We start from the raw sequence: 27,397 nt of genomic DNA on the forward strand, positions 1-27,397 counted from the left end.
GTAGGAGATACTGAAAAGTAATTATATACTTAAACCTTGTGGCGAGAGCAGGGACAGGTGCCACAGAAACCAGGATGGGGGTCACCAATGTTCCATGGGCAGGGTGGGGGTCAGAGAAAATATTTCAGAGGTTGTGATGCTCGTTAGGTCTCGAGCAGCTAAGCCCCAAGGAAGGGGGAGTCATTCCCAGCAGACACAGAGCAGAACAGGAAAGCAAGGCATGTTCTGCAGGCTGCCAAGTAGGAGCTTATCCTGCTGATTTTCCCTATGGTACTTGGTGCCATCTGTCATTTTGTACCTTTGCTTGTGTCTGTCTCCCCTAACTAGAACATAATTCCCCGCATGGCAGGGACTATGTTTTGTTCTCTGCTATACCCTCAGCACCTAGAATATACTTGGAGAAGGCAATGGCACCCCACTCCAGTACTCTTGCCTGGAAAATCCCATGGACGGAGGAGCCTGGTAGGCTGCAGTCCATGGGGTCGCTGAGGGTCGGACATGACTGAATGACTTCACTTTCACTTTTCACTTTCATGCATTGGGGGAAGGAAATGGCAACCCACTCCAGTGTTCTTGCCTGGAGAATCCCAGGGATGGGGGAGCCTGGTGGGCTGCCATCTGTGGGGTCGCACAGAGTCGAACACGACTGAAGTGACTTAGCAGTAACAGAACATACTTAGAATGTAGTAGGAATCATAAACACTTGCTGACTACATGTATGTTGGCAGGAGTGTGAAATGAAACTGGACAGTCAGGCAGAGTAGCCTGTGCCTCCATGAGGGTCTTGTGTGCTCTGCTAGTGAGTGTGGGTATGAGCTTTGAGATCTGGAGCAGCATTTACAAACTGGCAACCCATAATTTACAGACTGCTCATATAGCTGAATATCAAAAACACAAACAACTCAATAAAAAAATTGGCAGAAGACCTAAACAGACATTTCTCCAAAGAAGACATACAGATGGGCAAGAGGTACATGAAAAGACAATCAACATCTCTAATTATCAAAGAAATGCAAATCAAATCTACAATGAGGTATCACCTCACATCAGTCAGAATGGCCATCATCAAAGTCCACAAACAATAAATGCTGGAAAGGGTATGGAGAAAAGGGAACCATTTTATACCATTAATGAGTGTAAATCGGTGCAGTCACTATGGAGAACAGTACGGAGTTAAAAATAGGGCTACCATGAATGTTTGCATGCTAAGTCACTTCAGTCATGTCTGACCCTTTGCAACCCTATGGACTATATAGTCTACCAGGCTCCATTGTCCATGAGATTCTCCACGCAAGAATACTAGAGTGGGCTACCATGCCCTCCTCTGTTGGAGTTGCACTGAAATAATTTTCACAAACACACAGGATTATGAGACACAGTGCAGGGAGAGCTCATGAAAGAGTAATTCCCTGAGGAAAGTGCTGAGAGTATATTTATTAGAAGCTTATCTGACAGCTCAGTGGAGTATCACAAAGACCAGAAATCAGAAACAAAGGCAAACATCTGAGGGCAATGGAATGCACATGTACACTACTTCCTTGAGCTAGCAAAGGATTATGTGGGAATCATAAGGAGCTGTTCTGTGTGCAGAACAACATCTGTAGTGGGCTGATATGTCGGACAAAATATTTGTCTTAGGGGCATGAGAATGGCTACACAAGAAAGAGCACAGCTATAAGACAGCAGCATCAGGAAGCTTCCATCAGCCTCTTATCCTTCTCCATCAGAGGGTAGACAAAATGAAAACCACAATCACAGAAAACTAACCAAACTGATCACATGGACCACAGCCTTGTCTAACTCAATGAAACTGAGCCATGTTGTATAGGGCCAACCAAGAGATGGGTCATAGTGGAGAGTTCTGACAAAACATGATCCACTGGAGAGGGGAATGGCAAACCACTCCAGTATTCTTGCCCCGAGAAGTCCATGAACAGAATGAAAAGGCAAAAAGATATGACACTGAAAGATGAACTCCCCAAGACGGTAGGTGCCCAATATGCTACTGGAGAAGAGTGAAGAAATAACACCAGAAAGAATGAAGAGATCGGAGCCAAAGCAAAAACAGCGTCCAGTTGTGGATGTGACTGGTGATAGAAGCAAAGTCCAGTGCTGTAAAGAACAATATTGCACAGGAACCTGGAATTTTAGGTCCATAAATTAAGGTAATTGGAAGCAGTCAAACAGGAGATGGCAAGAGTGAACATCGACATTCTAGGAATCAGTGAATTAAAATGTACTGGAATGGGCAATTTTAATTCAGATGACTACTATATCTACTACTGTGGGCAAGAATCACTAAGAAGAAATGGAGTAGCCCTCATAGTCAACAAAAGAGTCTGAAAATGAGTATATGGGTACAATCTCAAAACTGACAGAATGATCTCATTTTGTTTCCAAGGCAAACCATTCAATATCACAGTAATCCAAATCTATGCCCCAACCAGTAAAGCTGAAGAAGCTCAAGTTGAATGATTCTATGAAGACCTACAAGACCTTCTAGAACTAATACCCAAAAAAAGGTATATTTTTATAATAGGGGACTGGAATGCAAAAGTAGGAAGTCAAGAGATACTTGGAGTAACAGGCAAGTTTGACCTTGGAGTACAAAATGAAGCAGGGCTAAGGCTAATAGAGTTTTGCCAAGAGAACGCACTGGTCATAGCAAACACCCTCTTCCAACAACACAAGAGAAGACTCTACACATGGACATCACCAGATAGTCCATACCGAAATCAGCTTGATTATATTCTTTGTAGCCAAAGATGGAGAAGCTCTATACAGTCAGCAAAAACAAGACTGGGAGCTGACTGTGGCTCAGATCATGATCCCATATTGCAAAATTCAGACATAAATTGAAGAAAGTAAGGAAAACCACTAGACCATTCAGGTATGACCTAAATCAAATCCCATACGATTATACAGTGGAAGTTAGAAAGAGATTCAAGGGATCAGATCTGATAGACAGAGTGCCTGAAAAACTATGGACAGAGTTCATGACATTGTACAGGAGGCAGTGGTCAAGACCATCCCCAAGAAAAAGAAATACAAGAAGGCAAAATGGTTGTCTGAGGAGACCTTACAAATACCTGAGAAAAGAAGAGAAGCAAAAGGCAAAGGAGAAAAGGAAAGATACACCCATTTGAATGCACAGTTCCAAAGAATACCAAGGAGAGATAAGAAAGCCTTCCTCAGTGATCAATGCAAAGAAATAGAGGAAAACAATAGAATGGCAAAAACTAGAGATCTCTTCAAAAAAAAATTAGAGATACCAAGGGAATATTTCATGCAAAGATGGGTACAATAAAGGACAGAAACAGTACGGACTTAACAGAAGCAGAAGATATTAAGAAGAGGTGGCAAGAATACACTGAAGAACTGTACAAAAAAGATCTTCATGACCCAGATAACCACAATGGTGTGATCACTCATCTAGAGCCAGACATCTTGGAGTACAGAGTCAAGTGGGCCTTAGGAAGCATCACTACAAACAAAGCTAGTGGAGGTGATAGAATTCCAGCTGAGCTATTTCAAATCCTAAAAGATGATGCTGTGAAAGTGCTGCACTCAATATGCCAGCAAATTTGGAAAACTCAGCAGTGGCCACAGGACTGGAAAAGGTCAGTTTTCATTCCCATTCCAAAGAAAGGTAATACCAAAGAATGTTCAAACTACCACCCAATTGCACTCATCTCATGTGCTTGGAAAGTAATGCTCAAAATTCTCTAAGTAAGACAGCAACAGTACATGAACTGAGAATTTTTATATCTTCAAGCTGGTTTTAGAAAAGGCAAAGGAACCAGAGATCAAATTGCTAACATCCATTGGATCATAGGAAAGCAAGAGAGTTCCAGAAAATCATCTACTTCTGCATTATTGACTACACCAAAGCCTTTACCTGTGTGGGTCACAACAATCTGAGGAAAATTCTTCAAGAGATGGGTATATCAGACCATCTTTCCTGCCTCCTGAGAAATCTGTATGCAGGTCAAGAAGCAATAGTTAGAATCAGACATGGAACAATGGACTGGTTCAAAATTGGGAAAGGAGTACGTCAAGGCTGTATATTGTCACCCTGCTTATTTAACTTATATGCAGAGTACATCAAGCAAAATGCCAGGCTGGATGAAGCACAAGCTGGAATCAAGATTGCTGGGAGAAATATCAATAACCTCAGATATGCAGATGACACCACCCTTATGACAGAAAGTGAAGAGGAACTAAAGAGCCTCTTGATGAAAGTGAAAGAGAAGAGTGAAAAAGTTGGCTTAAAACTCAACATTCAAAAAACAAAGATCATGGTATCTGGTCCCATCACTTCATGGCAAACAGATGGGGAAACAGTGGAAATAGTGACAGACTTTATTTTCATGGGCTCCAAAATCACTCCAGATGGTGACTGCAGCCATGAAATTAAAAGATGCTTGCTCCTTGGAAGAAAAGCCATGTCCAAACTAGAGAGCATATTGAAAAGCAGAGACATTACTTTGTCAACAAAGGTCCATCTAGTCAAAGCTATGGTTTTTCCAGTAGTCATGAATGGATATAAGAGTTGGACCATAAAGCTGAGCACTGAAGAACTGATGCTTTTGAACTGTGGTGTTGGAGAAGACTCTTGAAAGTCCCTTGGACGGCAAGGAGATCCAACCAGTCAACTTAAAGCAAATCAGTTCCGAATATTCATTGGAAGGGCTGATGCTGAAGCTCAAGCTCCAATGCTTTGGCCATCTGATGAAAAGAACAGATTCATTGGAAAAGACCCTGACGCTGGGAAAGATTGAAGGTGGGAGGAGAAGGGGATGACAGAGGATGAGATGGTTCGATGGCATCACTGAGTCTATAGACATGAGTTTGAGCAAGCTCCTGGGGTTGGTGATGGACAGGGAAGCCTGGTGTGCTGCAGTCCATGGGGTCGCAAAGAGTTGAACAGGACTGAGTGACCGAACTGAACTGAACAAGATAGCAGAGCTAATATGAAGACTAGAAATTGTATTCTCCCAGGGGATCTTCCAGAGCCAGGGATAGAACCTGCATCTCTTCTGTCTCCTACATTGGTAGGTGTGTTCTTTACCACTAGTGCCATCTGGGAAGCTCACCAGAGCTACCATATGATCCAACAATCCCATTCCTGAGCACATATCCAGAGAAAACCAGGATTTAAAAGGATACATGCACCCCCGTGTTCACTGCAGTGCTGTTTACAGTAACCAAGACATGGCAGCAACATAAATGCCCACTGGCAGATTAACAAAAGAAGATGTGGTGTACACACACACACACACACGGAATACTATTCAGCCATTAAAACAATGGAATAATGTCATTTGCAGCAACATGGATAGACCTTGAGATCATCAAACTAGGTGAAGTAAGATAAAGATAAATTCATATGATACCACTTATATGCAGAATCTAAAAAACTGATACAAATGAACGTCTTAGAAAACAAACTTATGGTTATCAAAGGGGAAAGGTGGGGGAGGTATAAATGCGGAGTTTGGGACTATCATATACACACCACTATATTTAAAATAAATAGTAAGGACCTACTGCATAGGACAGGAACCCTGTTCAACATTCTGTAACAACATAAATGGGAAAAGAATTTTAAAAAGAATAGATATGTGTATAACTGAATCATTTTGCTGTACATCTGAAACTAACACAATATTGTTAGTCAACTATACTCCAATATAAAATAAAAATTTTTTAGAAACTGGCAGCCCATGAGCCAAATACAGGAGTGCTTTGCTTGACCCATGCTGTGCTTTTTAAATTAGGGTATTTTTAGAATTTTTATTGGAGTGTCGTTGATTTACAATGTTGTGTTAGTTTCAGGTATATAGCAAACTGACTCAATTACACATAAACATATACCTACTGTTGGACATATTTACTATATATAAAATAGATAACTAATAAGGACTTACTGTATATCACAAGGACCTACTCGACACTCTGTAATAGCCTATGTGGGAAAATAATCTAAATTAGGGTATTCTGTAAAAGCAAACAAACCAGGCTTCAAGATTCCCTTTAATAATCAGAGGATGCATTAATACAGACCCTGTAGTCCTGCCAGGCAATTCAGCTGATGGTAACCATAAAGATAGCTAGTGGTTTTTAATAAGACTGCCCTTGAGTTCACCAGGATCTTTTCCAATCTCAATTGTCTTGCTAAGGCTTCCTTCTTCACATGTCACCTGCTATTTTATCTTGATAAATGGGTTTGCAACCTCTTAGCCTGAGTTCCTGAGAAAGCAATGGCACCCCACTCCAGTACTCTTGCCTGGAAAATCCCATGGATGGAGGGGCCTGGTGGGCCACAGTCCATGGAGTTGCTAAGAGTAGGACAAGACTCAGCGACTTCACTTTCACTTTTCACTTTCCTACATTGGGGAAGGCAATGGCAACCCACTCCAGTGTTCTTGCCTGGAGAATCCCAGGGACGGGGGAGCCTGGTGGGCTGCAGTCCATGGGGTCGCACAGAGTCGGACACGACTGAAGCAACTTAGCAGCAGGAGCAGCAGCAGCCTGAGTTCAGAATGTCTGGTTTAGAGATCCCAACATGATAGCAAGTCTCCAAAATAATCTCCCAGTGACCCATACCTCCCAGTATTTATGACCTCCCACAGTGAAACTGAGTTGTTACAATGCAACAAATAGAATGAGACAGAAGTGACATTGTGTGACTCTAAGGACAATTCATAAGAAGCTAATCATCACACAAGAAGTCAGACTACCGTGAGGCCTCGTGCTGGGAGGAAGCCTAAGCTAACAATGGGGAGATGCCATGTAGACAGAGTCCCCGAGTGTCCCACCTGAGATGCCAGACATGTGAAAGCCATCTTGACTCTCAGAATCCATCTAACTACATACATAGAGGTCCATCATATGAGAGACTCCGAGCAAGAACCAGCCACTTGAACTCTTTCAACCCACAGAACCATGACAAACATTAGTAAATTGTGTTAAGCCACTGCGTTTTTGGTGACTTGTTACAGAGCAAAGGTAACTGAAACACACACATTGCCACTTATTCAGAATGTGGCCTTAAGGATATCATTTGCCATCTTTAAGCCTCAATTTCTTCATCCTTAAAATAAGGAAAATATCAATAATAGTACTAACTTTAGAGTTTTTGAAATTCAAATTAAACTATGAATGGGAGTACTTAGCCTTGAAGCAAGCACATCATCAGTGCTCAATAAATGTTAACCAGTATTCAATTTTACTTTTCATTACTACTGTTGTTGAAGTCTGTCGGGTGGGCAGCATCTTTCACAACCAGAACACTGAAAAGGGAAGAGACAGGGAAGGTATGGATCGACAGATCAGGGTCAAGGAGGGTGTACATGGAGAAGGCATTTCTCAGTGTGGTGTGTATGTCTTGCTCACACGAACTCTAGAGTGCCAGGCAATTGGCTATCTTCTCCATTTTGGTGCCTGCACTAAGGATTCTGGAAACTCCTATCAAGTCAATAACTTAATCAAAAAACTATTGAGTGCTGACACTAAATGGCAGGCACCGTTCTAGGTGCTGAGGATACAGTAGCAAACAGAAACAGATAAAGTCCTCTGTCCTCATGGAGCTTCCATTCCAGTGTTGGAGAAGATAGCAAATAAATTTTAAAAAGACGTAGTATGGCAGATAGTGATAAGTACAATGGAAAAAATAAGTAAGCTGGGGTGATAATGTAGGTGGGGTGGAAGAAATTGGGTTGTAATTGTAAGTAAGTGGGTCAAGGAAGGGCTCCCTGAGCACAGCAGAAAGTGAAAGAGGTCTCTGGGATGGGGAGGGACCATCATATAGAAAGACCCACTTTGTCCTGTGAATGTAACCTGTAAGTTCTAACATTCTCCATTTCTGACTGATTCATTTAATAATTCATTGCCCTTGTAATAATATTTGAATTGTTGTCTGTTTTCTGAAAAGTATAATACTTGTGAAGTTCTTTTTAAAGTAAGAACAAGAGCTTTGGAATTTCCCTTTTCTTTATCATTAAAGAATGTCATAAATTTTGAAAAATAAAAGAAAGATCCAAACATAAAAATGAGCTACAGTCTCATATTGTTACATCTACTGTCAATCACAACTGATAAATATTTATGTCTTCTCCCAATAATTCTGTGAGGTAAATGCTATTATAAATTATCCTTAATTTACTCAGTTATTTTTTTATCCTACTGTGCTCAATTTCTCTTTTAAGCTACTTTAACTTCTTTTAGGAACAAGGCAAGATGATGCGTTAGTCAGGTGAAAGTGAGTTAAGCAACAAATAACCCCCAAGTCTCACTGGCCTAACGCAACAGCATATTTCTCATGCACAGAAAGTCCACAATGGCTGGGCTCCACTATGTCTTCATTCAGGGACCCTAGTCAGCTGAGGCATCACATTTACACTGTCAGCAGGGAGAAGGCAAGATGGAACACTGTCACCAGCTCTTCAGTGTTTCTGCTGAAAAGAGCACGTCATCACCTCTCCTCAGTGAGGGAGGGAAGGAGGGGGAGAGGGAGGGTGTGTGTGTATATGTTCTAAATGCCTAGAAGTAAAAGAAAATAGATACTGATGAGAAGTTTGTCTACCATAGATGGATAGATGGAAATGATAGATGATAGTAGGTAATAATTGATGGAAGGGAGGGAGGGACAGAGGGGGAAAGAAAGAAAAAGGAAAGGAGGAAAGGAAGAGAGAGAGAAAGAAAGAAAAAAAAGAAAAACTAGGTAAAAGAAAGGAAAACTCAGGCTTAGAAATGGTCAAACATTTGCACATGGTGAAAATGTTTATAAATAGCCAAATCAAAATCAGAACCAAATTCTACTTGCTTTTTCATACTAGTCTTAGAGATAGAATACCTGGATTCCCTGCTGCTGAACAGAGTTCTCTGATACCAAGTCAGATGTTATTTCATATCAGGTCAGGCACTGAATGTGCCTCTCTGACTGGGTGTTAAGTGGATCTCTGAATTTTGTTTTCATGAAGCACAATTTGAGAACCTCTACACTTTTTTTCCAGCAAATTTTAAAAACTATCATTATTCAAATATCAATCACCACAGAAAACCTCAGTCAGCTCCACAAACACCACTGTTCCATGGGAATGTGCTTTGAGAATCACTATGATGAATGTCTCACTCTGGAGTATTTTCCACCACCAACAACCAATTCTCTGATTCTCCAGACACCAACTGTGTATTCAACAACTCAATGCAGTTCTGACACTAACTTCCCAGAGTGCCTCAGCATTTAAGGGCTCAATCTCACAGACTGTGTTCCACTTCAGGTGCCAGTCAAAAGCCCTGGGCCTCCCATACTTCTGACTGGCTATAAAACAGGGTTCAAGCTTCCGTGCTGTTTCAGGTCACACCACCCTCCTAGCACACCTTGTGCTCACCAATCTCAGACTCTCCAAACACCATTGATTAGGGGGTTTTAATGGAGGTTTCATTATGTAGGTGTGATCAGGTAAAGCATTGACCACTGGTGACTAATTCAATCTCCAGCCCCTCTGCTGCTGCTGCTGCTAAGTCGCTTCAGTCGTGTCCGACTCTGTGCGACCCCATGGACTGCAGCCCACCAGGCTCCCCCGTCCCTGGGATTCTCCAGGCAAGAACACTGGAGTGGGTTGCCATTTCCTTCTCCAATGCATGAAAGTGAAAAGTGAAAGTGAAGTAGCTCAGTCGTGTCCAACTTAGCGACCCCATGGACTGTAGCCTACCAGGCTCCTTCGTCCATGGGGTTTTCCAGCCCCTCTACCTTCCCCAGAAACTGGGGGTTGTCTTTATGGCAACCGGCCCGCATTCCCTACTTTGTGTAAGAATGTCTTTTCTTACCTCTCCAGGCTGAGACAAGATGCAGTTTTTCTGCCAGCTCTGTCGTCATATCCTGAAATGAAGATCCTGCGTGCTGCAACAAAACCTGGCACAGCCAAATAAATAAATTAAAAAAAAATTTTTTTAAGGAAATCACTTTCTTAATAAAAAAAAAAAGAAGAAGAAGAAATAAACTTCACCAGATTTGTTCCCACCACCGACCCTGACCCTAAAAAAGGGGAGGGGCAGGGGCAGGGCCAGGGGCAGGAAAGACTTAAAATACATTGTATCAAACTTGGGATTTTAAACTTATTTGAGAGTGAAAGAGTCCTTTGAGAAACTGATAAAAGCCAAAGACAAATACCAATTAGCTTGAAATTCTGCAGGGACTTTCAGGTTCTGCAGATACCTTCTCCAAGCTCAGATGAACGTCCATCCCAGACCCTTGCTTCTCAAAGGTTGGGGGTCCAGGGAGACCCATCAGATCCCTAGGCAGAGAGATGCACACTCTACACCATACTCCCCCCTACTGTAAGGGACACACCTGGAACCACCATCTGAGAAACCTTTTGAATAATTAGAAGTGGATCCCACATGTGTCCTCAGTCTTTGAGTTGCTCAAGGAAAATCCTTCCTCCAGGTGATGTGAAGTAATTCTTCCATAAGCGAGAGTCATTAGGGAAGAGGGAAATTTTCCTGAAATAAAATACGTGTCGGGATTTATCTTGGTTTTGATCCAGACTTCTGAACTCAATCTTCCTGGTCATTTGTGTCTTTAGTTTATTCCAGGCCAATTACTGGGACTCCCCTGGTAGCTCAGTGGTAAAGAATCTGCCTGCAAAGCAGGAGACACAAGAGACACGGGTTCCATCCCTGGGTAATGATCCCCTGGAGAAGGAAATAGCAACCCACTTCAGTGTTCTTGCCTGGGAAATCCCGTGGACAGCGGAGCCTTGAAGGCTGCAGTCCACAGGGTTGCAGAGTCAGATTCAGAGTCAGGGTTGCAACTGAGCACTGCTGCTGCTGCTGCTAAGTCGCTTCAGTCGTGTTCAACTCTGTGCGACCCCATAGACGGAAGTCCACCAGGCTCCCCCGTCCCTGGGATTCTCCAGGCAAGAACACTGGAGTGGGTTGCCATTTCCTTCTCCAATGCATGAAAGTGAAAACTGAAAGTGAAGTCGCTCAGCCGTGTCCGATTCTTAGCGATCCCATGGACTGCAGCTTACCAGGCTCCTCCATCCATGGGATTTTCCAGGCAAGAGTACTGGAGTGGGGTGCCATTGCCTTCTCCGCAACTGAGCACAGCACATGCCAATTTTAAAATTTAGATTTTTCTCTTATTTGACTTGGGAATTTTTTTCTATGTCCTTTCTGGAGAAATGCAATGAAGAAAATGAGGAAGTGACACTTTTCCCCACTCCGTGCCTGAAAGAGATTAAAAATTCCTAAAGTGTCACAGATTATAGATATATAAATTAATTCAGCTGATTAACCCAGAATAGAAAGGACCTGTAAGGATCCATAATCACAGCAAAGGCTACTTTCTTAATCCCTGTTGGCCATTATCTTAAACATAAGCCTCCAGTCTCAACGTAACTGAGCGGGACCCTATGGGGGATCCCATGTCCTCTGCTTTAGTTCCTCTTGGAAGTATCTAGATAATAGTATCTGATGCACATTTCCTGAGTTGTTTTACAGATGCCAAAGTGAAAGTGTTAGTTGTTCAGTTGTGTCTGACTCTTTGTGACCCCACAGACTGTAGCCCGCCAGGCTCCTCTGTCATGGAATTCTCCTGGCAAGAATATTGGAGTGGGTTGCATTCCCTTCTTCAGGGGATCTTTCCAACCCAGGGAAAATCTACCACCAAATGGCAGAAATTACTTGATACTCAGGAGCACAGAGGCTCTGACATACTGGAGCCTGAGGATTAATGATGTGACTCCACCCTATTACCTCACCATCAACCAATCAGAGAACTGTCCATGAACCGATCCCATGCCCTGAGATGCAAAATGCCTTGCTGAAATCCACTGGGGAATTCAAGCTTTTTGAGCACTGAAGTGAAGTGAAGTGAAAGTTGCTCAGCCATGTCCAACTCTTATTACCCCATGGACTGCACCCTGCCAGACTCCTTGGCCCATGGGATTCTCCAGGCAAGAATACTGGAGTGGGTTGCCATTCTCGTCTCCAGGGGATCTTCCCAAACCAGGGATCGAACCCGAGTCTCCTGCATTGCAGGCAGATTCTTTACCGTCTGAGCCACTTTACCGTCTGAGCCACCAAAGAGGTTTTGAGCACTAGCTGTCCCGAACTCCCTACTTGGCACCCTGCAACCAATGCTTCACTTTCTTTCCCCACAACCTGGTGTCTGGAGACTGGCTTTACTGTCACAGGCAAGCGGACCCAAGTTTGGTTTGGTAACAGCAGAGAAGAGATAGTATTTGGAGGCCCCACACCTACTAATTAATCTCCATAAGCAGAAAAACTCATGTGGTGTTTCAATAATGGCATTTTCATATAACAAGAGAAAGCCCAAGATGAGAGGTAAGAATCTGATAATCTTTGCCTTGGGAGAGAAACTGAAGTCCATCTGGTTAGTGACCAGCTATGGTCATGAAGCTCAATGTGCCTTATGCCTCTGAGCTTTTCAGGGCTTTTTGTGGGTAAAATGCCCTCCTGATGGCCATTCAGAGTAGTCCCAAATCCTACCCTTGCCCAACAATGTCCACCACCACTGCTTCCATTGTCTGGGAAACTCCTATTCATTCAGTTTCTCTCTGAAATCTGCTCTGCCCAGACAGTGGTACACCCTCTGTGTTCCTCTAACTACAGCACTTAAACATGATATCCTATTAATGGCTGTCTCTTTGCATTTCTCTTGTCAACCCCTGCTTACTAGACTGAAGTTCCTAAGTTAAGGGACTGTCTTAAAACAGCCCCATCTGAGGCCTCTGCATTTTTTCTTGGGGAAGCTTCAAAATTGCAAAGTAACCCAAATGATGTTTTAGACAGAATTTAACTAGGAATACATGAGTTAAGACATAACTGAAGAAGGCATATCCTTTTAAGTATGTAATCTCAGAAACCTCACAGTTCTAGTGAGGGAGAGGAGACAGAGATATCTAAGAAAATTTTTATCATTATACTATAATGATCAAATTGTACAGGGATGCATGAAAGGGCAAATGTTGTTAGAACATCTTTTTCTAAATGAGTATGTACACAGTCTTCTTCTGAAATTTATGAGGTTTGTTTCATGGAAGTCACGTGTGTGTGTGCAGGCAAGTGGGTGGATGCTCACACGGACTTGTCCAAGCTGTGCCCATGAGAGACAGGAGCAGGCCCAGACTAAGGCAGGAGATCAGGTGGACCTGACTTTCTCTTCTTCAGAGGCTATGCCATGAAAGAAAATGAGACAAGACTTGACATAGCCCAGCAGCATCTGGATTGGGTCTGCTTGGCCCTTTTAAAGGGCTCCTTACATTAGGAGAATGTATTCTTGGTCTATGAAGATTTTCAAGTACTGGGTGGCATGCTGAAATGTTACTATTTGGGATATATATTTGATTAAATTAAAATTTTATTTAAATTAAAAAAATTTTTTTAAAGTATTGGGTGCTGTATTACTCAGGAAAAGTTTTGAATAGGGAAAAGTTTTGAAATGGGTCGGGCAATAAAGGGTCATCTGTTGGATCCTTTTTGAACTAAGGGTAATAAATCAGTTGTTACTTGATTCCACAGAAAGAGTCCTAGACCTACAAAACTTGTGATGAGGGGGAAAAAAGTTCATCTAACTACCAGTGGAAGTTTGCATCTGTAATTCTTCTTATAGGAAGTTGAAACATATTAGTAATTAATGTTCCCCAGTGGCAATCTTGAGGGCAAATCTTTTCTTTAAATTTCATTTAATCGTCTTTCAGTTATGTGACTCCTCTTTCATGAATATTGCAGAACAAAATACAAACCCACAGCCATTTTTCAAAAATAGATGAATTGATCATTTCTTTACTGTAAATAAGTCTCTGAATCAGTTTACAGTTCAGACTCTCACTTATTTTTACAATCAAACAGCTGACTCTGTGTGTGTGTGTGTGTGTGTGTGTGTGTGTGTGTGTGTGTGTGTAGCAGTGTCTGACTCTTTTGCGACCCCATGGACTGTAGTCTGCCAGGCTCATCTGTCCATAGGATTTCCAAGCAAGAATACTGGACTGGTTTGACATGTCCTCCTCCAGGGGATCTTCCTGACCCAGAGACCAAACCTGCGTCTCCTGCACTGCAAAGTGAATTCTTTATCACTGAGCCATCAGAGAAGCTGTCAGAGATAGCTCTAAACTGATCCATACTATAGTTAAAAAAAAAAACACCACCACTCTAAAATGCCTGCTGCTGCTGCTGCTAAGTCTCTTCAGTCGTGTCCGACTCTGTGCCCCATAGACAACAGCCCACCAGGCTCCCCTGTCCCTGAGATTCTCCAGGCAAAAACACTGGAGTGGGTTGCCATTTCCCTTTCCAATGGATGAAAGTGAAAAGTGAAAGTGAAGTCGCTCAGTCATGTCCGACTCTTAGCAACCCCATGGACTGCAGCCTACCAGGCTCCTCCATCCATGGGATTTTCCAGGCAAGAGTACTGGAGTGGGGTGCCATTGCCTTCTCCCTAAAATGCCTAGAGTTCTTTATTTGCTCTAACTATAATTAGGCAAACAATTGCCAGGGATTTCCAGACGGCACTAGTGGTAAAGAACCCGCCTGTCAATGCAGGAGACAAGAGACGCTAGTTCAAACCCTGGGTCCCCTGGAGGAGGAAATGGCAATCCACCCCAGTATTCTTGCCTGTAATCCCATGGACAGAACAGCCTGGTGGGCTACAGTCCATAGGGTCGAAGAGTTGGACATGACTGAGCAACGGAGCACACATAATTAGGCAAACAATGGCCAGAGTTAGCCTGGGATAGGCAATATGGCCCTGTGATAAATATTTAAGGTATTTCTGAGTGATTTGATAAACTTGGTCACTCTGGGATTCATAGAAACATGCAGATCAAAACCCTACTGAGGCTCTTGTGATTCATGTGAAGGGTGCTCTGAGGCTGTAGGGGGAGATCAGAGACTCTTGGGGGAGAAAAGAAGAGCCACAATTTCCGCTCTCTGCTGTGTTACTAGTTGTTATATTTAAGCTGAGCCTCTTTGATGTGAGACACATTAACATTTCACACTCCCTCAAATCAATATTCTTTTTCATGTGGGGATTTGAGTCATTTTTATACTTACTCTTTAAAGTTCCATAAACCATCAGTTCAGTTCAGTTAGTCACTCAGTCGTGTCTGACTCTTTGCGACCCCATGAATCACAGCATGCCAGGCCTCCCTGTCCATCACCAACTCCCGGTGTTCACTCAGACTCACGTCCGTCGAGTCAGTGATGCCATCCAGCCATCTCATCCTCTGTCGTCCCCTTCTCCTCCTGCCCCCAATCCCTCCCAGCATCAGAGTCTTTTCCAATGAGTCAACTCTTCACATGAGGTGGCCAAAGTACTGAATTTTCAGCTTTAGCATCATTCCTTCCAAAGAAATCCCAGGGCTGAATCCTTCAGAATGGACTGGTTGGATCTCCTTGCAGTCCAAGGGACTCTCAAGAGTCTTCTCCAACACCACAGTTCAAAAGCATCAATTCTTTGGCATTCAGCTTTCTTCACAGTCCAACTCTCACATCCATACATGACCACTGGAAAAACCATAGCCTTGACTAGATGGACCTTTGTTGGCAAAGTAATGTCTCTGCTTTTGAATATGCTATCTAGGTTGGTCATAACTTTTCTTCCAAGGAGTAAGTGTCTTTTAATTTCATGGCTGCAGTCACCATCTGCAATGATTTTGGAGCCCAGAAAAATAAAGTCTGACATTGTTTCCACTGTTTCCCCATCTATTCCCCATGAAGTGATGGGACCAAATGCTATGATCTTAGTTTTCTGAATGTTGAGCTTTAAGCCAACTTTTTCACTCTCCACTTTCATTTTCATCAAGAGGCTTTTTAGCTCCTCTTCACTTTCTGCCATAAGGGTGGTGTCATCTGCATATTTGAGGTTATTGATATTTCTCCTGGCAATCTTGATTCCAGCTTGTGCTTCTTCCAGCCCAGCGTTTCTCATGATGTACTCTGGATATAAGTTAAATAAGCAGGGTGACAATACACAGCCTTGACGTACTCCTTTTCCTATTTGGAACCAGTCTGTTGTTCCATGTCCAGTTCTAACTGTTGCTTCTTGACCTGCATATAGGTTTCTCAAGAGGCAGGTCAGGTAGTCTGGTATTCCCATTTCTTTCAGAATTTTCCACAGTTTATTGTGATCCACATAGTCAAAGGCTTTGGCATAGTCAATAAAGCAGAAATAGATGTTTTTCTGGAACACTTTTGCTTTTTCCATGATCCAGCGGATGTTGGCAATTTGATCTCTGGTTCTTCTACCTTTTCTAAAACCAGCTTGAACATCTGGAATTTCACAGTTCACATATTGCTGAAGCTTGGCTTGGAGAATTCTGAGCATTACTTTACTAGCGTGTGAGATGAGTGCAATTGTGCGGTAGTTTGAGCATTCTTTGGCATTGCCTTTCTTTGGGATCAGAATGAAAACTGACCTTTTCCAGTCCTGTGGCCACAGCTGAGTTTTCCAAATTTGCTGGCATACTGAGTGCAGCACTTTCACAGCATCATCTTTCAGGATTTGAAATAGCTCAACTGGAATTCCATCACCTCCACTAGCTTTGTTCGTAGTGATGCTTTCTAAGGCCCACTTGACCTCACATTCCAGGATATCTGGCTCTAGGTGAGTGATCACACCATCATGATTATCTTGGTCATGAAGATCTTTTTTGTAGAGTTCTGCATATTCCAGCCACCTCTTCTTAATATCTTCTGCTTCTGTTAGGTCTATACCATTTCTGTCCTTTATTGAGCCCATCTTCGCATGAAATGTTCCCTTGGTATCTCTAATTTTCTTGAAGAGATCTCTAGTCTTTCCCATTCTGTTGGTTTCCTCTATTTCTTTGCATTGGTCGCTGAGGAAGGCTTTCTTATCTCTTCTTGCTCTTCTTTGGAACTCTGCATTCAGATGCTTATATCTTTCCTTTTCTCCTTTGCTTTTCACTTCTCTTCTTTTCACAGCTATTTGTAAGGCCTCCTCAGACAGCCATTTTGCTTTTTTGCATTTCTTTTCCATGGGGATGGTCTTGATCCCTGTTTCCTGTACAATGTCATGAACCTCCGACCATAGTTCAACAGGAACTCTATTTATCAGATCTAGGCCCTTAAATCTATTTCTCACTTCCACTGTATCATCATAAGGGATTTGATTGAGGTCATACCTGAATGGTCTAGTGGTTTTCCCTACTTTCTTCAATTTCAGTCTGAATTTGGCAATAAGAAGTTCATGATCTGAGTCACAGTCAGCTCCTGGTCTTGTTTTTGTTGACTGTATAGAGCTTCTCCATCTTTGGCTGCAAAGAATATAATCAATCTGATTTCAATGTCGACCATCTGGTGATGTCCATGTGTAGAGTCTTCTCTTGTGTTGTTGGAAGAGGGTGTTTGATATGACCAGTGCATTTTCTTGGCAAAACTCTATTAGTCTTTGCCCTGCTTCATTCCGTATTCCAAGGCCAAATTTGCCTGTTACTCCAGGTGTTTCTTGACTTTCTACTTTTGCATTCCAGTCCCCTATAATGAAAAGGACATCTTTTTTGGGTGTTAGTTCTATAAAAGGTCTTGTATGTCTTCATAGAACCGTTCAACCTCAGCTTCTTCAGTGTTACTGGTTGGGGCATAGACTTGGATTACTGTGATATTGAATGGTTTACCTTGGAAACGAACATTCTGTTGTTTTTGAGATTTCATCCAAGTACTGCGTTTCAGACTCTTTTGTTGACCATGATGGCTACTCCATTTCTTCTGAGGGATTCCTGTGCGCAGTAGTAGATAAAATGGTCATCTGAGTTAAATTCACCCATTCCAGTCCATTTTAGGTCGCTGATTCCTAGAATGTCGACGTTCACTCTTGCCATCTCCTGTTTGACCACTTCCAATTTGCCTTGATTCATGGACCTGACATTCCAGGTTCCTATGCAATATTGCTCGTTACAGCACCGGACCTTGCTTCTGCCACCAGTCACATCCACAGCTGGGTATTGTTTTTGCTTTGGCTCCATCCCTTCATTCTTTCTGGAGTTATTTCTCCACTGATCTCCAGTAGCATATTGGGCACCTACTGACCTGGGGAGTTCCTCTTTCAGTATCCTATCATTTCACCTTTTCATACTGTTCATGGGGTTCTCAAGGCAAGAATACTGAAGTGGTTTGCCATTCCCTTCTCCAGTGGACCACATTCTGTCAGACCTCTCCACCATGACCTGCCTGTCTTGGGTGGCCCAATGGGCATGGCTTAGTTTCATTGAGTTAGACAAGGCTGTGGTCCTAGTGTGATTAGATTGACTAGTTTTCTGTGATTATGGTTTCAGTGTGTCTGCCCTCTGATGCCCTCTTGCAACACCTACCGTCTTACTTGGGTTTCTCTTACCTTGGACGTGGGTATCTGTTCACAGCTGCTCCAGCAAAGCGCAGCCACTGCTCCTTACCTTGGACGAGGGGTATCTCCTCACTGCCACCCCTCCTGACCCTGACGTGGAATAGCTCCTCCATAAACCATAATAGATAAGAATTCTGATTGCCTGCTCCTGAGGAGAGCAGACCTTTCATGACCAGTGATAAAAATACTGTTCATTTCTACTGAATGTTGCCTGGTTCTTAGAATTGGATTGTGCAAACTTCCTTACCCCTTAAAGTTAAGTATTGTGGTGGTCCATCCCGAATACATAATGATCACAAAATATTTTACCCCATTGAATAAAATATCTCTTGAAAGAAAGACTCATCCTTTTTCTTTTTACTTAAGTATAGTTGATTTGCCATGTTGTATTTGTTTCATAATAGTGTATGAAGTACTGTATAGTCCAGTTAGACATATATTTCTTTTTCATACTCTTCTCATATTATGAAATAGTGAATATAACTCCCCGTGCTATACAGTAGGTCCTTGTGTATCTATTTTATGTATAGTAGTGTGCATTTCTTAATCCCAGAGTCACAGTCTATCCCTCTCTCTACTTCCCCTTTGGAAACCATAAGCTGGTTTTCTATGTCTACTTGTATGTCTATGTCTATGTTTTATGTTTTCTATGTCTACATGATTCTACTTATGTTTTCTATGGTTTACTTGTATCATTTTTCACATTTCGCATTTAAGTGCTATCACAGAGTTTGTCTTTCTCTGTTTGACTTTCTTCACTTAGTCAGATAATCTCCAGGTCCATCCATGTTGCTGCAAAATACATTGCTTCATTCTCTTTTAAGGCTAAATAATATTTAATTTTATATATATATATGTTCAGTCACTCAGTCATGTCTGATTCTTTGCAACCTCACGGACTACAGCACTCCAGGCTTTCCTGTCCTGGACTATTTATTGGAATTTGCTCAAACTCATCCATTGAGTCGGTGATGCTATCTAATCATCTCATCCTCTATTGTCCGCTTCTCCTCCTACCCTCCTGCCCTATCTTTCCCAGCATGAGGGTCTTTTCTAATAAGCTGGCTCTTCACATCAGGTGGCCAAAGTATCGGTGCTTCAACTTCACCATCAGTCCTTCCAATGAATATTCAGGGTTGACTTCCTTTAGGATTGACTGGTTGGATCTCCTTGCAGTCCAAGGGACTCTCAAGAGTCTTCCCCCATACCACAATTTGAAAGCATCATCTCTTTGGTGCTCAGCCTTCTTTTTGGTCCAATTCTCACATCCGTACATGACTACTGGAAAAATCATAGCTTTGACTAGACAGACCTTTGTTGAGCAATGTGATGCCTGGGCTTTTTAATATGCTGTCTAAGTTTAATATGCTGGGCTGAAGGAAGCACAAGCTGGAATCAAGATTGCTGAGAGAAATATCAATAAACTCAGATATGCAGATGACACCACCCTTATGACAGAAAGCAAAGAAGAACTAAAGAGCCTCTTGATGAAAGTGAAGGAGGAGAGTGAAAAAGTTGACTTAAAGCTCAACATTCAGAAAACTAAGATCATGGCACCTGGTCCCATCACTTCATGGGGAATAGATGGGGAAAGAGTGGAAACAGTGGCTGACTTTATTTTTCTGGCTCTAAAATCACTGCAGATGGTGACTGCAGCCATGAAATTAAAAGACGCTTGCTCCTTGGGAAGGAAAGTTATGACCAACCTAGACAGCATATTCAAAAGCAGAGACATTACTTTGCCAACAAAGGTCCGTCTAGTCAAGGCTATGGTTTTTCCAGTGGTCATGTATGGATGTGAGAGTTGGACTATAAAGAAAGCTGAGTGTCGAAGAATTGATGCTTTTGAACCGTGGTGTTGGAGAAGACTCTTGAGAGTCCCTTGGACTGCAAGGAGATCCAACCAGTCCATCCTAAAGGAGATCAGTCCTGGGTGTTCATTGGAAGGACTGATGTTGAGGCTGAAACTCCAATTCTTTGGCCACCTCACTCGAAGAGTTGACTCATTTAAAAAGACCCTGATGCTGGGAAGGATTGAGGGCAGGAGGAGAAGGGGATGACAGAGGATGAGATGGTTGGATGGCATCACCGACTCGATGGACATGGATTTGGGTAGACTCCAGGAGTTGGTGATGGACAGGGAGGCCTGGCATGCTGCGGTTCATGGGGTCGCAAAGAGTCAGACACGACTGAGTGACTGAACTGAACTAAGTTTGTCATAGCTTTCCTTCCAAGAAGTAAGTGTCTTTTAATTTCATGGCTGCAGTCACTATCCACAGTGATTTTGGAGTCTTTAAGAAAATAACATCTGTCACTATTTCCACTTTCCCCCCTTCTATTTGCCATGAAGAGATGGGACCAGATGCCATTATCTTAGTTTTCAGTATGCTGAGTTTTAAGCCAACTTTTTCACTCTCCTCTTTCACCCTCATCACAGTACTCTTTAGTTTCTCTTTGCTTTCTGTCACAAGGGTGGTGTTACCTGCATATCTGAGATTGTTGATATTTCTCCTGGCAATTCTGATTTCAACTTGGATTCCTCCAGTCCAGCATTTCACATGATGTACTCTGCATGTAAGTTAAATAAACAGGGTGACAATACACAGCCTTGATGTACTCTTTTCCCAATTTTGAACTAGTCTGTTGTTCCATGTCTGATTCTGTTGCTTCTTGATCTGCATAAAGGTTTCTCAGGAGACAGGTAAGGTGGTCTGGTATTCCCATCTCTTGAAGAGTTTCCCACAGTTTGTTGTGATCCACACAGTCAAAGGCTTTAGAGTAGTCAATGAAGCAGTATATGTTTTTCTGAAATTCCTTTGCTTACTCTATGATCCAATGAATGTTGACATTTTGATCTCTGGTTCCTCTGCATTTTCTAAATCCAGTTTGTACATCTATCTGGAAGTTATCAGTTCATGTACTTCTGAAGCCTAGCTTGAAGGATTTAGAGCATTACCATGCTAGTATAGGAAAAGAGAGTTAATTTTATGGTAGTTTGAACATTCTTTGGCATTGCCCTTCTTTGGGATTGGAATGAAAACTGACCTTTTCCAGTCCTGTGGCCACTGCTGTTTTCCAAATTTGCTGACAGATAGAGTGCAGCACTTTACAGCATCATCCTTTAGGATTTTAAATAACTCAGATGGAATTGAATCACCTCCATTAGCTTTGTTCATAGTAATGCCCAACTGACTTCACACTCCAGGATGTCTGACTGTAGGTGAGTGACCACACCATTTTGGTTATCTGGGTCATTGTTTTTTTGCAGCTGGGTATTCTTGCTGCTACTTCTTAATCTCTTCTGCTTCTGTGAAGCCCTTACTGTTTCTGTCCTTTATTGTGCACATCCTTGAATGACATGTTCATTTGATATCTCCAATTTTCTTGAAGAGATCTCTGGTCTTTTCTGTTCTATTGTTTTCCTCTATTTCTTTACACTGTTCACTTAGAAAGGCTTTATCTCTCCTTGCTATTCCCTGTGACTTTGCATTCAAGTGGGTATATCTTTCCCCTTCACCCTTGCCTTTCACATCTTTTCTCAGCTATTTGTAAAGCCTCCTCAAACACTTTGCCTTCTTGCATTTCTTTTTCTTTGGGATGGTTTGGTCACCACCTCCTGTAAGTTACTAACCTCCATTCATAGTTCTTCAGGCACTCTATTCACCACCCCCACTGTATAATAAGGGATCTGATTTAGGTCATACTTGAATGGCCCAGAATTTTCCCTACTTTCTTCAGTTTAAGCCTGAATTTTGCAATAAGAAGCTCATGATCTGAGCCACAGTCTGCTCCACAGGTCTTGTTCTTGCTTTTTTGCTGAGTGTATAGAGCTTCTCCATATTCTGTTGTAAAGAATATAATCAACCTGGTGTTGACCATATGTTGGTATCCATGTGTAGTCTCTTGTGTTGTTGGAAGAGTGTTTGCTATGTCCAGTGTGCTCTTGGCAAAACAGCCTTTGCCCTGCTTCATTTTGTACTCCAAGACCAAACTTGTTCATGTCCAACTCTTTGTGGCCTGCCAGGCCTCTCTGTCCATGGGAATTCCCAGGGAAGAATACTGAGGTGGATTTCCATTTCTTTCTCCAGGGGATCTTTCTGACCCAGTGATCGAACCCACATCTCCAGGACTGGTGGGCAGATTACCACTGCGCTACCAGGGAAGCCCCTATATATATAGTTCTGGCTCCTATGGAGTCACTGCTTTGCCCTGGGTCGCAGTGCATGTGAAATCTTGTGTGTGCCCTCCAGCAGTGGAGTCTCTGTTTCCCCCAGTCCTGTGGAGCTCCTGCACTCAAGCCCCACTGGCCTGCAAGGCCGATGCTCTGGGGGCTCCTCCTCCTGATGCCAGACCCTCAGGCTAGGGATACTGATATGGGGCTCAGATCTCACTCCTGGGGAGAACCTCTGTGATAAAATTACTTTCTAGTCTGTGAGTTGGTCAACTGCCAGGTATGGGATTTGATTTACACAGTCAAAGGGCCCCTCCTACCATCACATTGAGACCTCATCTTTGGATGTAAAGTATCTTTTTTGGTAGGTTCCAGTCTTTCTTGCCAATGGTCTTTAAGCAGTTATTTGTGATTTTGGTGTTTTTATGAGAGGAGGTAAGTTCAAGTCCTTCTACTCCTGCCACCTTGTCTGGAATTGAAGGACTGCTTTTAGTTTGGATGCTTGCTGCCTTTTCTGGCAGTGTGTGCTGGCTGCCATCGCCTTGGTATTTGGTGTGCAAGCACAATGCACAAAGGCCCATGCACACTCCCTGTAAGCAGGGACCATGATCAGGACCCCCTCCCAGGCCTCCCAGGGGCAGCAGTGGTCCATGATGTCCCGGGACAGCAGGGCTAGCAGTTGGCACTTGCTCCTGTGTCTCTCAGTAGCAGTGACAGCCTGCCTACTCCCAAGGAAAGCAACTGGTGCCTGCTCATGGGTCCCTAGTTATGGGAGTGGCCTGTGCCCATCTCTGGAGCCCATAACGGTGACAGCAGCTTGCACCTACCCCCAGAGCTCATGTTAGGTGGTGTCTTGTTGCCTGAGAGCCCGGGTACAGGAAACAAAGCTCCCCTATGGTGGTCCTGCCCCTCTTCTAATGTGCCCCCCCTACCCAACAGTGGTGTCTTGCCTCTCTGGCAGGCCCCAGCCTCTTCTGAGTGCACGCTTCATCGCCACTCTCCAGCCTCATCAGGCTGTCTCTACACCGCCAATCCCTCTCTCTCTCGGTCTGACTCTGAAGCCCGAGCTTTGGCACCTAGCCTCACCACACCAATAGATAAGCATGTCAGCCAGGGTACACAGGGCAGAGGTATGAACCATCTGTGCAGGTCCTTCCACTGTAACCAGTGGCTGCAGTCTTCCTCCAAGGCTCTGAAGCTCCCCCTCCATCTAGGCTGATCTCCCTGCAGGTGAGGGGACTTCGCAGCGTGGGGGAACCTTTCTTCCTTCACATCTCCCTCCCTGGGGTGCAGGTCCTGTCCCAATTCCTTTCTCCCTCTTTCTTCTTTTGTCCTACCTTGTTACATGAAAGGTTTTTTGCCTTTTGGAAGTCTGAGGTCTTCTGCCAGCATTCAGTGTTCAGTGTGAATCATGCCATTCGTAGATGTGCTTTTGCTGTACTGTGGGAGGAGGTAAGGTCCACGTCCTACTCCTCCACCATCGTGATTCCTCTCCTATAACTGTTGACTTTTAAGGGTGTTGAGTTGAAATGGTAAAAGGGAAGTCCATCTTTCAGCCACTGCTGGAAGTCAAGGACAAAGACAGGAAGTACTGTCTTTGCCCTAACAAAAAATTAGGTTTATTTGAAAATGTTATTTAGAGAGTGTCAGCTTTTCCCCTCCCCTACAGGAAAGAGAACTTTCCTTTTAGTGAAAGAAAAATGATTTGGGAATGGGATAAGAAAAATCAGGGTGTAAAGGGAGCTTAAGAAAGCCCTCATTGTTGTATTGTTGGAGGGATGTCTCATGCTTCTGTTGCATGGTTTTCTTCTATAAAATGGAGAATTAAAACAATTCCAAATGGACATGTTGCTTATTATACTATGATTTTAAATTTGTTTGACTAGGGTAACAAATATATATTTATATCTACTTTATATTCATGCTGACAAGTTTACATATTCAAATTAGGGGCACATCAAAAACTGGCAAGTAAGTGAGTGGCAAAATAAGCACAGTGACTGGCGATACAGTGCTGAAAACAGCTGCTGCTAGGGAGAAAGAAATCCTTGATTGGCAAAGGTCAGGGTGCAACATGGGAGTGTGGGGGGTGTAGTGGCAGAGAATAGAGAACTGCTACCTTTCTGTGCAAGGCTTACTTAATAAAATGATTTCATTCCTCAAATTTTATAACTCCATCTGAAAAAAAATCCAATTAAAAGGACTTTACTTTGTATCTTGCTCTTACAGATCCCTCGGTTTCTTCTTACTGTTTTAAAGCTTTTCTTAATATCAGAAGAAATAAAATGAAGCTGATTACCAAGGAACATTGAAAGCCTATTTTACACACACACACACACACACACACACATAATTTGCTTCTCACCAGGCACAAATCTATTATTGGCAAGACTTTTTGCTTTTATCCTTCATGTAAGTATAATCTGAGAGAGGAAAAACAAACCCCAAATTGTAAAATGTGCTATATTTATATATGTAAAAAATTTAAAATTAGTCTTAGAGATGGCACCTAGTAAGAGGAAGGCACATGTGTGTAGCCCACTGAATATTTAAAACTCTCTTTCAGTGTTTGAAATGGTGAAATTCTGACCGTATAGGGAACAAAATATTTATGTGAAAGTTCAATCAGTTTGTAGTTGGCTGAATGTAATCACGTATTTAACAAGATGCTGCTGTATTTAATTTTAAAAATTCGTTTTTAAAATTTAAAAAATTTTAATTTTAAAAGCGAATCTATGTTCAGAGTATTAAGGTTGTAAGTTCTCCTTCAAAGAACAGAAGAGCCAGTGATTAATAAAGACAAGTGTTCAGATTTATTTGGAAATTCACAGTTTCTAATGGCACTACAGCTCCGTAGTTATATTATTAAAAGTCTTCTTTCCACAACCCTGGATGCTGCACACAGATGGTGTAACTTCCTGCTCTACCTCTGCTCTCATCTGGACCTCTTTTCAATGGGTTTCTATACAATCAGGCCCTCTTGCTCTGAATGGCTAATTGTACAGATTGGAAAAAAATGTAAATCATCTAAAACATACTGTTACCATAAAGCAGCAACTTAAACAAACAAGAGGCTTTAAATAAGTCACATTACGAACAATACCCCCATAAGGTATTAGACAAGTTTAAAAGTTATTACTAAAAGTGCTCAATAACTTATAACTTAAATTTTACAACACAAAACAGTGAATTCTCTCCCTTTCAAAAAGAAACTTTCCACTTTTACTCCATTACTGTATAAACACATACTTAGAAATCATTTGATTCAAAGTCACTGCCAATTATTTTTAAAGAAAAGAGACAAAATGAATACAAACACATCGACAACACACATGTGTATCTGCACATTTGTAGCCAATACAAAGCAAACACCAAGGAGTAATAATCCCTTTAGACTTGACCAATTAGACAAGGCTTAACAAACTCACTAGCTGGTTCTGTGCATATGTACATAGGCAGTGATTATGAGGCCTGGACTCACAGGACAAACTTTCAAATTTTCCTTTTTTAAGAGAAAACAACGATCTCAAAGTCAAGAGGATTAGTGCTTATTGTGAATGTTTAAAATGTACCATAGCTAAAGGAAACCCTTAAAAGTGGCTAAATGTGTTTAACACATGCATTTATAGGAAAAAAAAATTTGCAAATACCAATCATTTGAAGAAAAAAAATCACGTAGTTGTTTTTTTCCTCTCACTGAATTAGTAACCAAAGGAAACTAGTGTGAATAAGTTAACTGAAAATAGCATTAAAAGTATCACCACTTACCTAAAAGAATAGACCTAAAAATTCCGTCAAATGTCTGTTTCAGGTGAGTTTGCTAAACAAAGTCTACCTGGCCAAGTCTTTAGGATCTTTACACTGTCTTAACTGATCTTTACTGAACGCCAGGCGCAGATCACTTTAAAGCCTTGTAGTGTTTGCAGCTTCAAAAACTAACAAAGTTACAAAAGAAATCAAATGACAGAAAAAGTTCTCCCTCCTCTTCCAGTGGCATTATAAATAGACAAAAGGCACATAAATATGGGAAGGTGCAAGAAATAGGAACAAAGCTAAAGGAAGAGGTTTAGGCTTTCATTCCTATCCCACCCAAGGAACTGGGCTTCCAAATTACTTCTGTCCCAGTAATTAATTAATCTGTGAAAAAAAAATCTTTATAAAATGTCTACCATTGTCCTTGCAGTCTTGTAAAACTGCAGCTCATTAACCAAGATTGACATAATCCCACATACTTTTTAAAAAGGCAGAAACCATAATTTCTGAATACTTTTCCCATTAATATGTTCTCCCTCCCCATACCCTTCAAATACCACAGACTGTTCTTCAAATAACAACAAGGAAAAGTCTCCACTATGAAAAGTTCAATTAATTTTAGATATGTCCCGAGACTGCTGTAACACCAAATGTTCCCACGGTGAGCTCTTTGTTTCCTTTGATTATGTCATGCAGGCTCGGCAGTGATCCTGACTTAGTCTGTATCAAAGTTTTTATCAATTTTCCTTGGTCTTGGACTTTAGATCGCCTTCGTTTCAAAGCCCTCTTCTCAGTTTTTGTCTTTTGGGACTGTCCATTGCACAGACTTGTGCAAGCTGAAATGCCACAAAAATAAGACTCTTCTGACTGTGATGAAGTTTCTGAGCTTCCTTCAGATGGAGGACCCTTATAAGAAGAGTGATAAACTTCTCCCATATTAGAAAAATCTCTCTGGTTTGTAAAAGGCTTTCTTCCTTTTATGTCTCCATTGGCTACAGGGTGCAATGGATCAGCCGGCTTTATGGTCTCAATTTTTTCAGTTTTGTACTTGCAGCGTTTCTTCTTTAACACAAGTAAAAGAAAGG

At 42.1% G+C, this 27,397-nt stretch overlaps 2 protein-coding genes across 10 annotated transcripts in view; both read right to left on the bottom strand.

Moving 5' to 3' along the window:
• FASLG (Fas ligand) overlaps positions 1-10,367 on the bottom strand; it is a 45,590-nt gene extending 35,223 nt beyond the window's left edge. The window contains exons 1-2 of one of the 4 annotated variants that reach the window (XM_044943009.2): positions 10,223-10,367; positions 9,835-9,919 (exon numbers count right to left, since the gene is read on the bottom strand). The gene's annotated coding sequence lies outside the window, so the exon portion shown is untranslated. Of the gene's footprint in view, positions 1-9,834; positions 9,920-10,177 lie in introns of all 4 variants that reach the window. The other 3 variants (XM_044943012.2, XM_044943008.2, XM_044943010.2) reach the window with 3 other exon arrangements.
• A 14,982-nt stretch (positions 10,368-25,349) lies between these two features.
• Positions 25,350-27,397, bottom strand: part of SUCO (SUN domain containing ossification factor) — a 90,456-nt gene continuing 88,408 nt past the window's right edge. For 4 of the 6 annotated variants that reach the window (XM_025285922.3, XM_025285923.3, XM_025285925.3 and 1 more), the window contains one exon: positions 25,350-27,374. In XM_025285922.3, coding sequence (XP_025141707.2) covers positions 26,931-27,374 — 444 coding nt within the window. In that variant the 3' untranslated portion in view covers positions 25,350-26,930. The remainder of the gene's footprint in view (positions 27,375-27,397) is intronic. The other 2 variants (XM_025285921.3, XR_003109466.3) reach the window with 2 other exon arrangements.

This window comes from Bubalus bubalis, chromosome 5 (assembly GCF_019923935.1).
Source record: "Bubalus bubalis isolate 160015118507 breed Murrah chromosome 5, NDDB_SH_1, whole genome shotgun sequence".
NCBI lineage: Eukaryota > Metazoa > Chordata > Mammalia > Artiodactyla > Bovidae > Bubalus > Bubalus bubalis.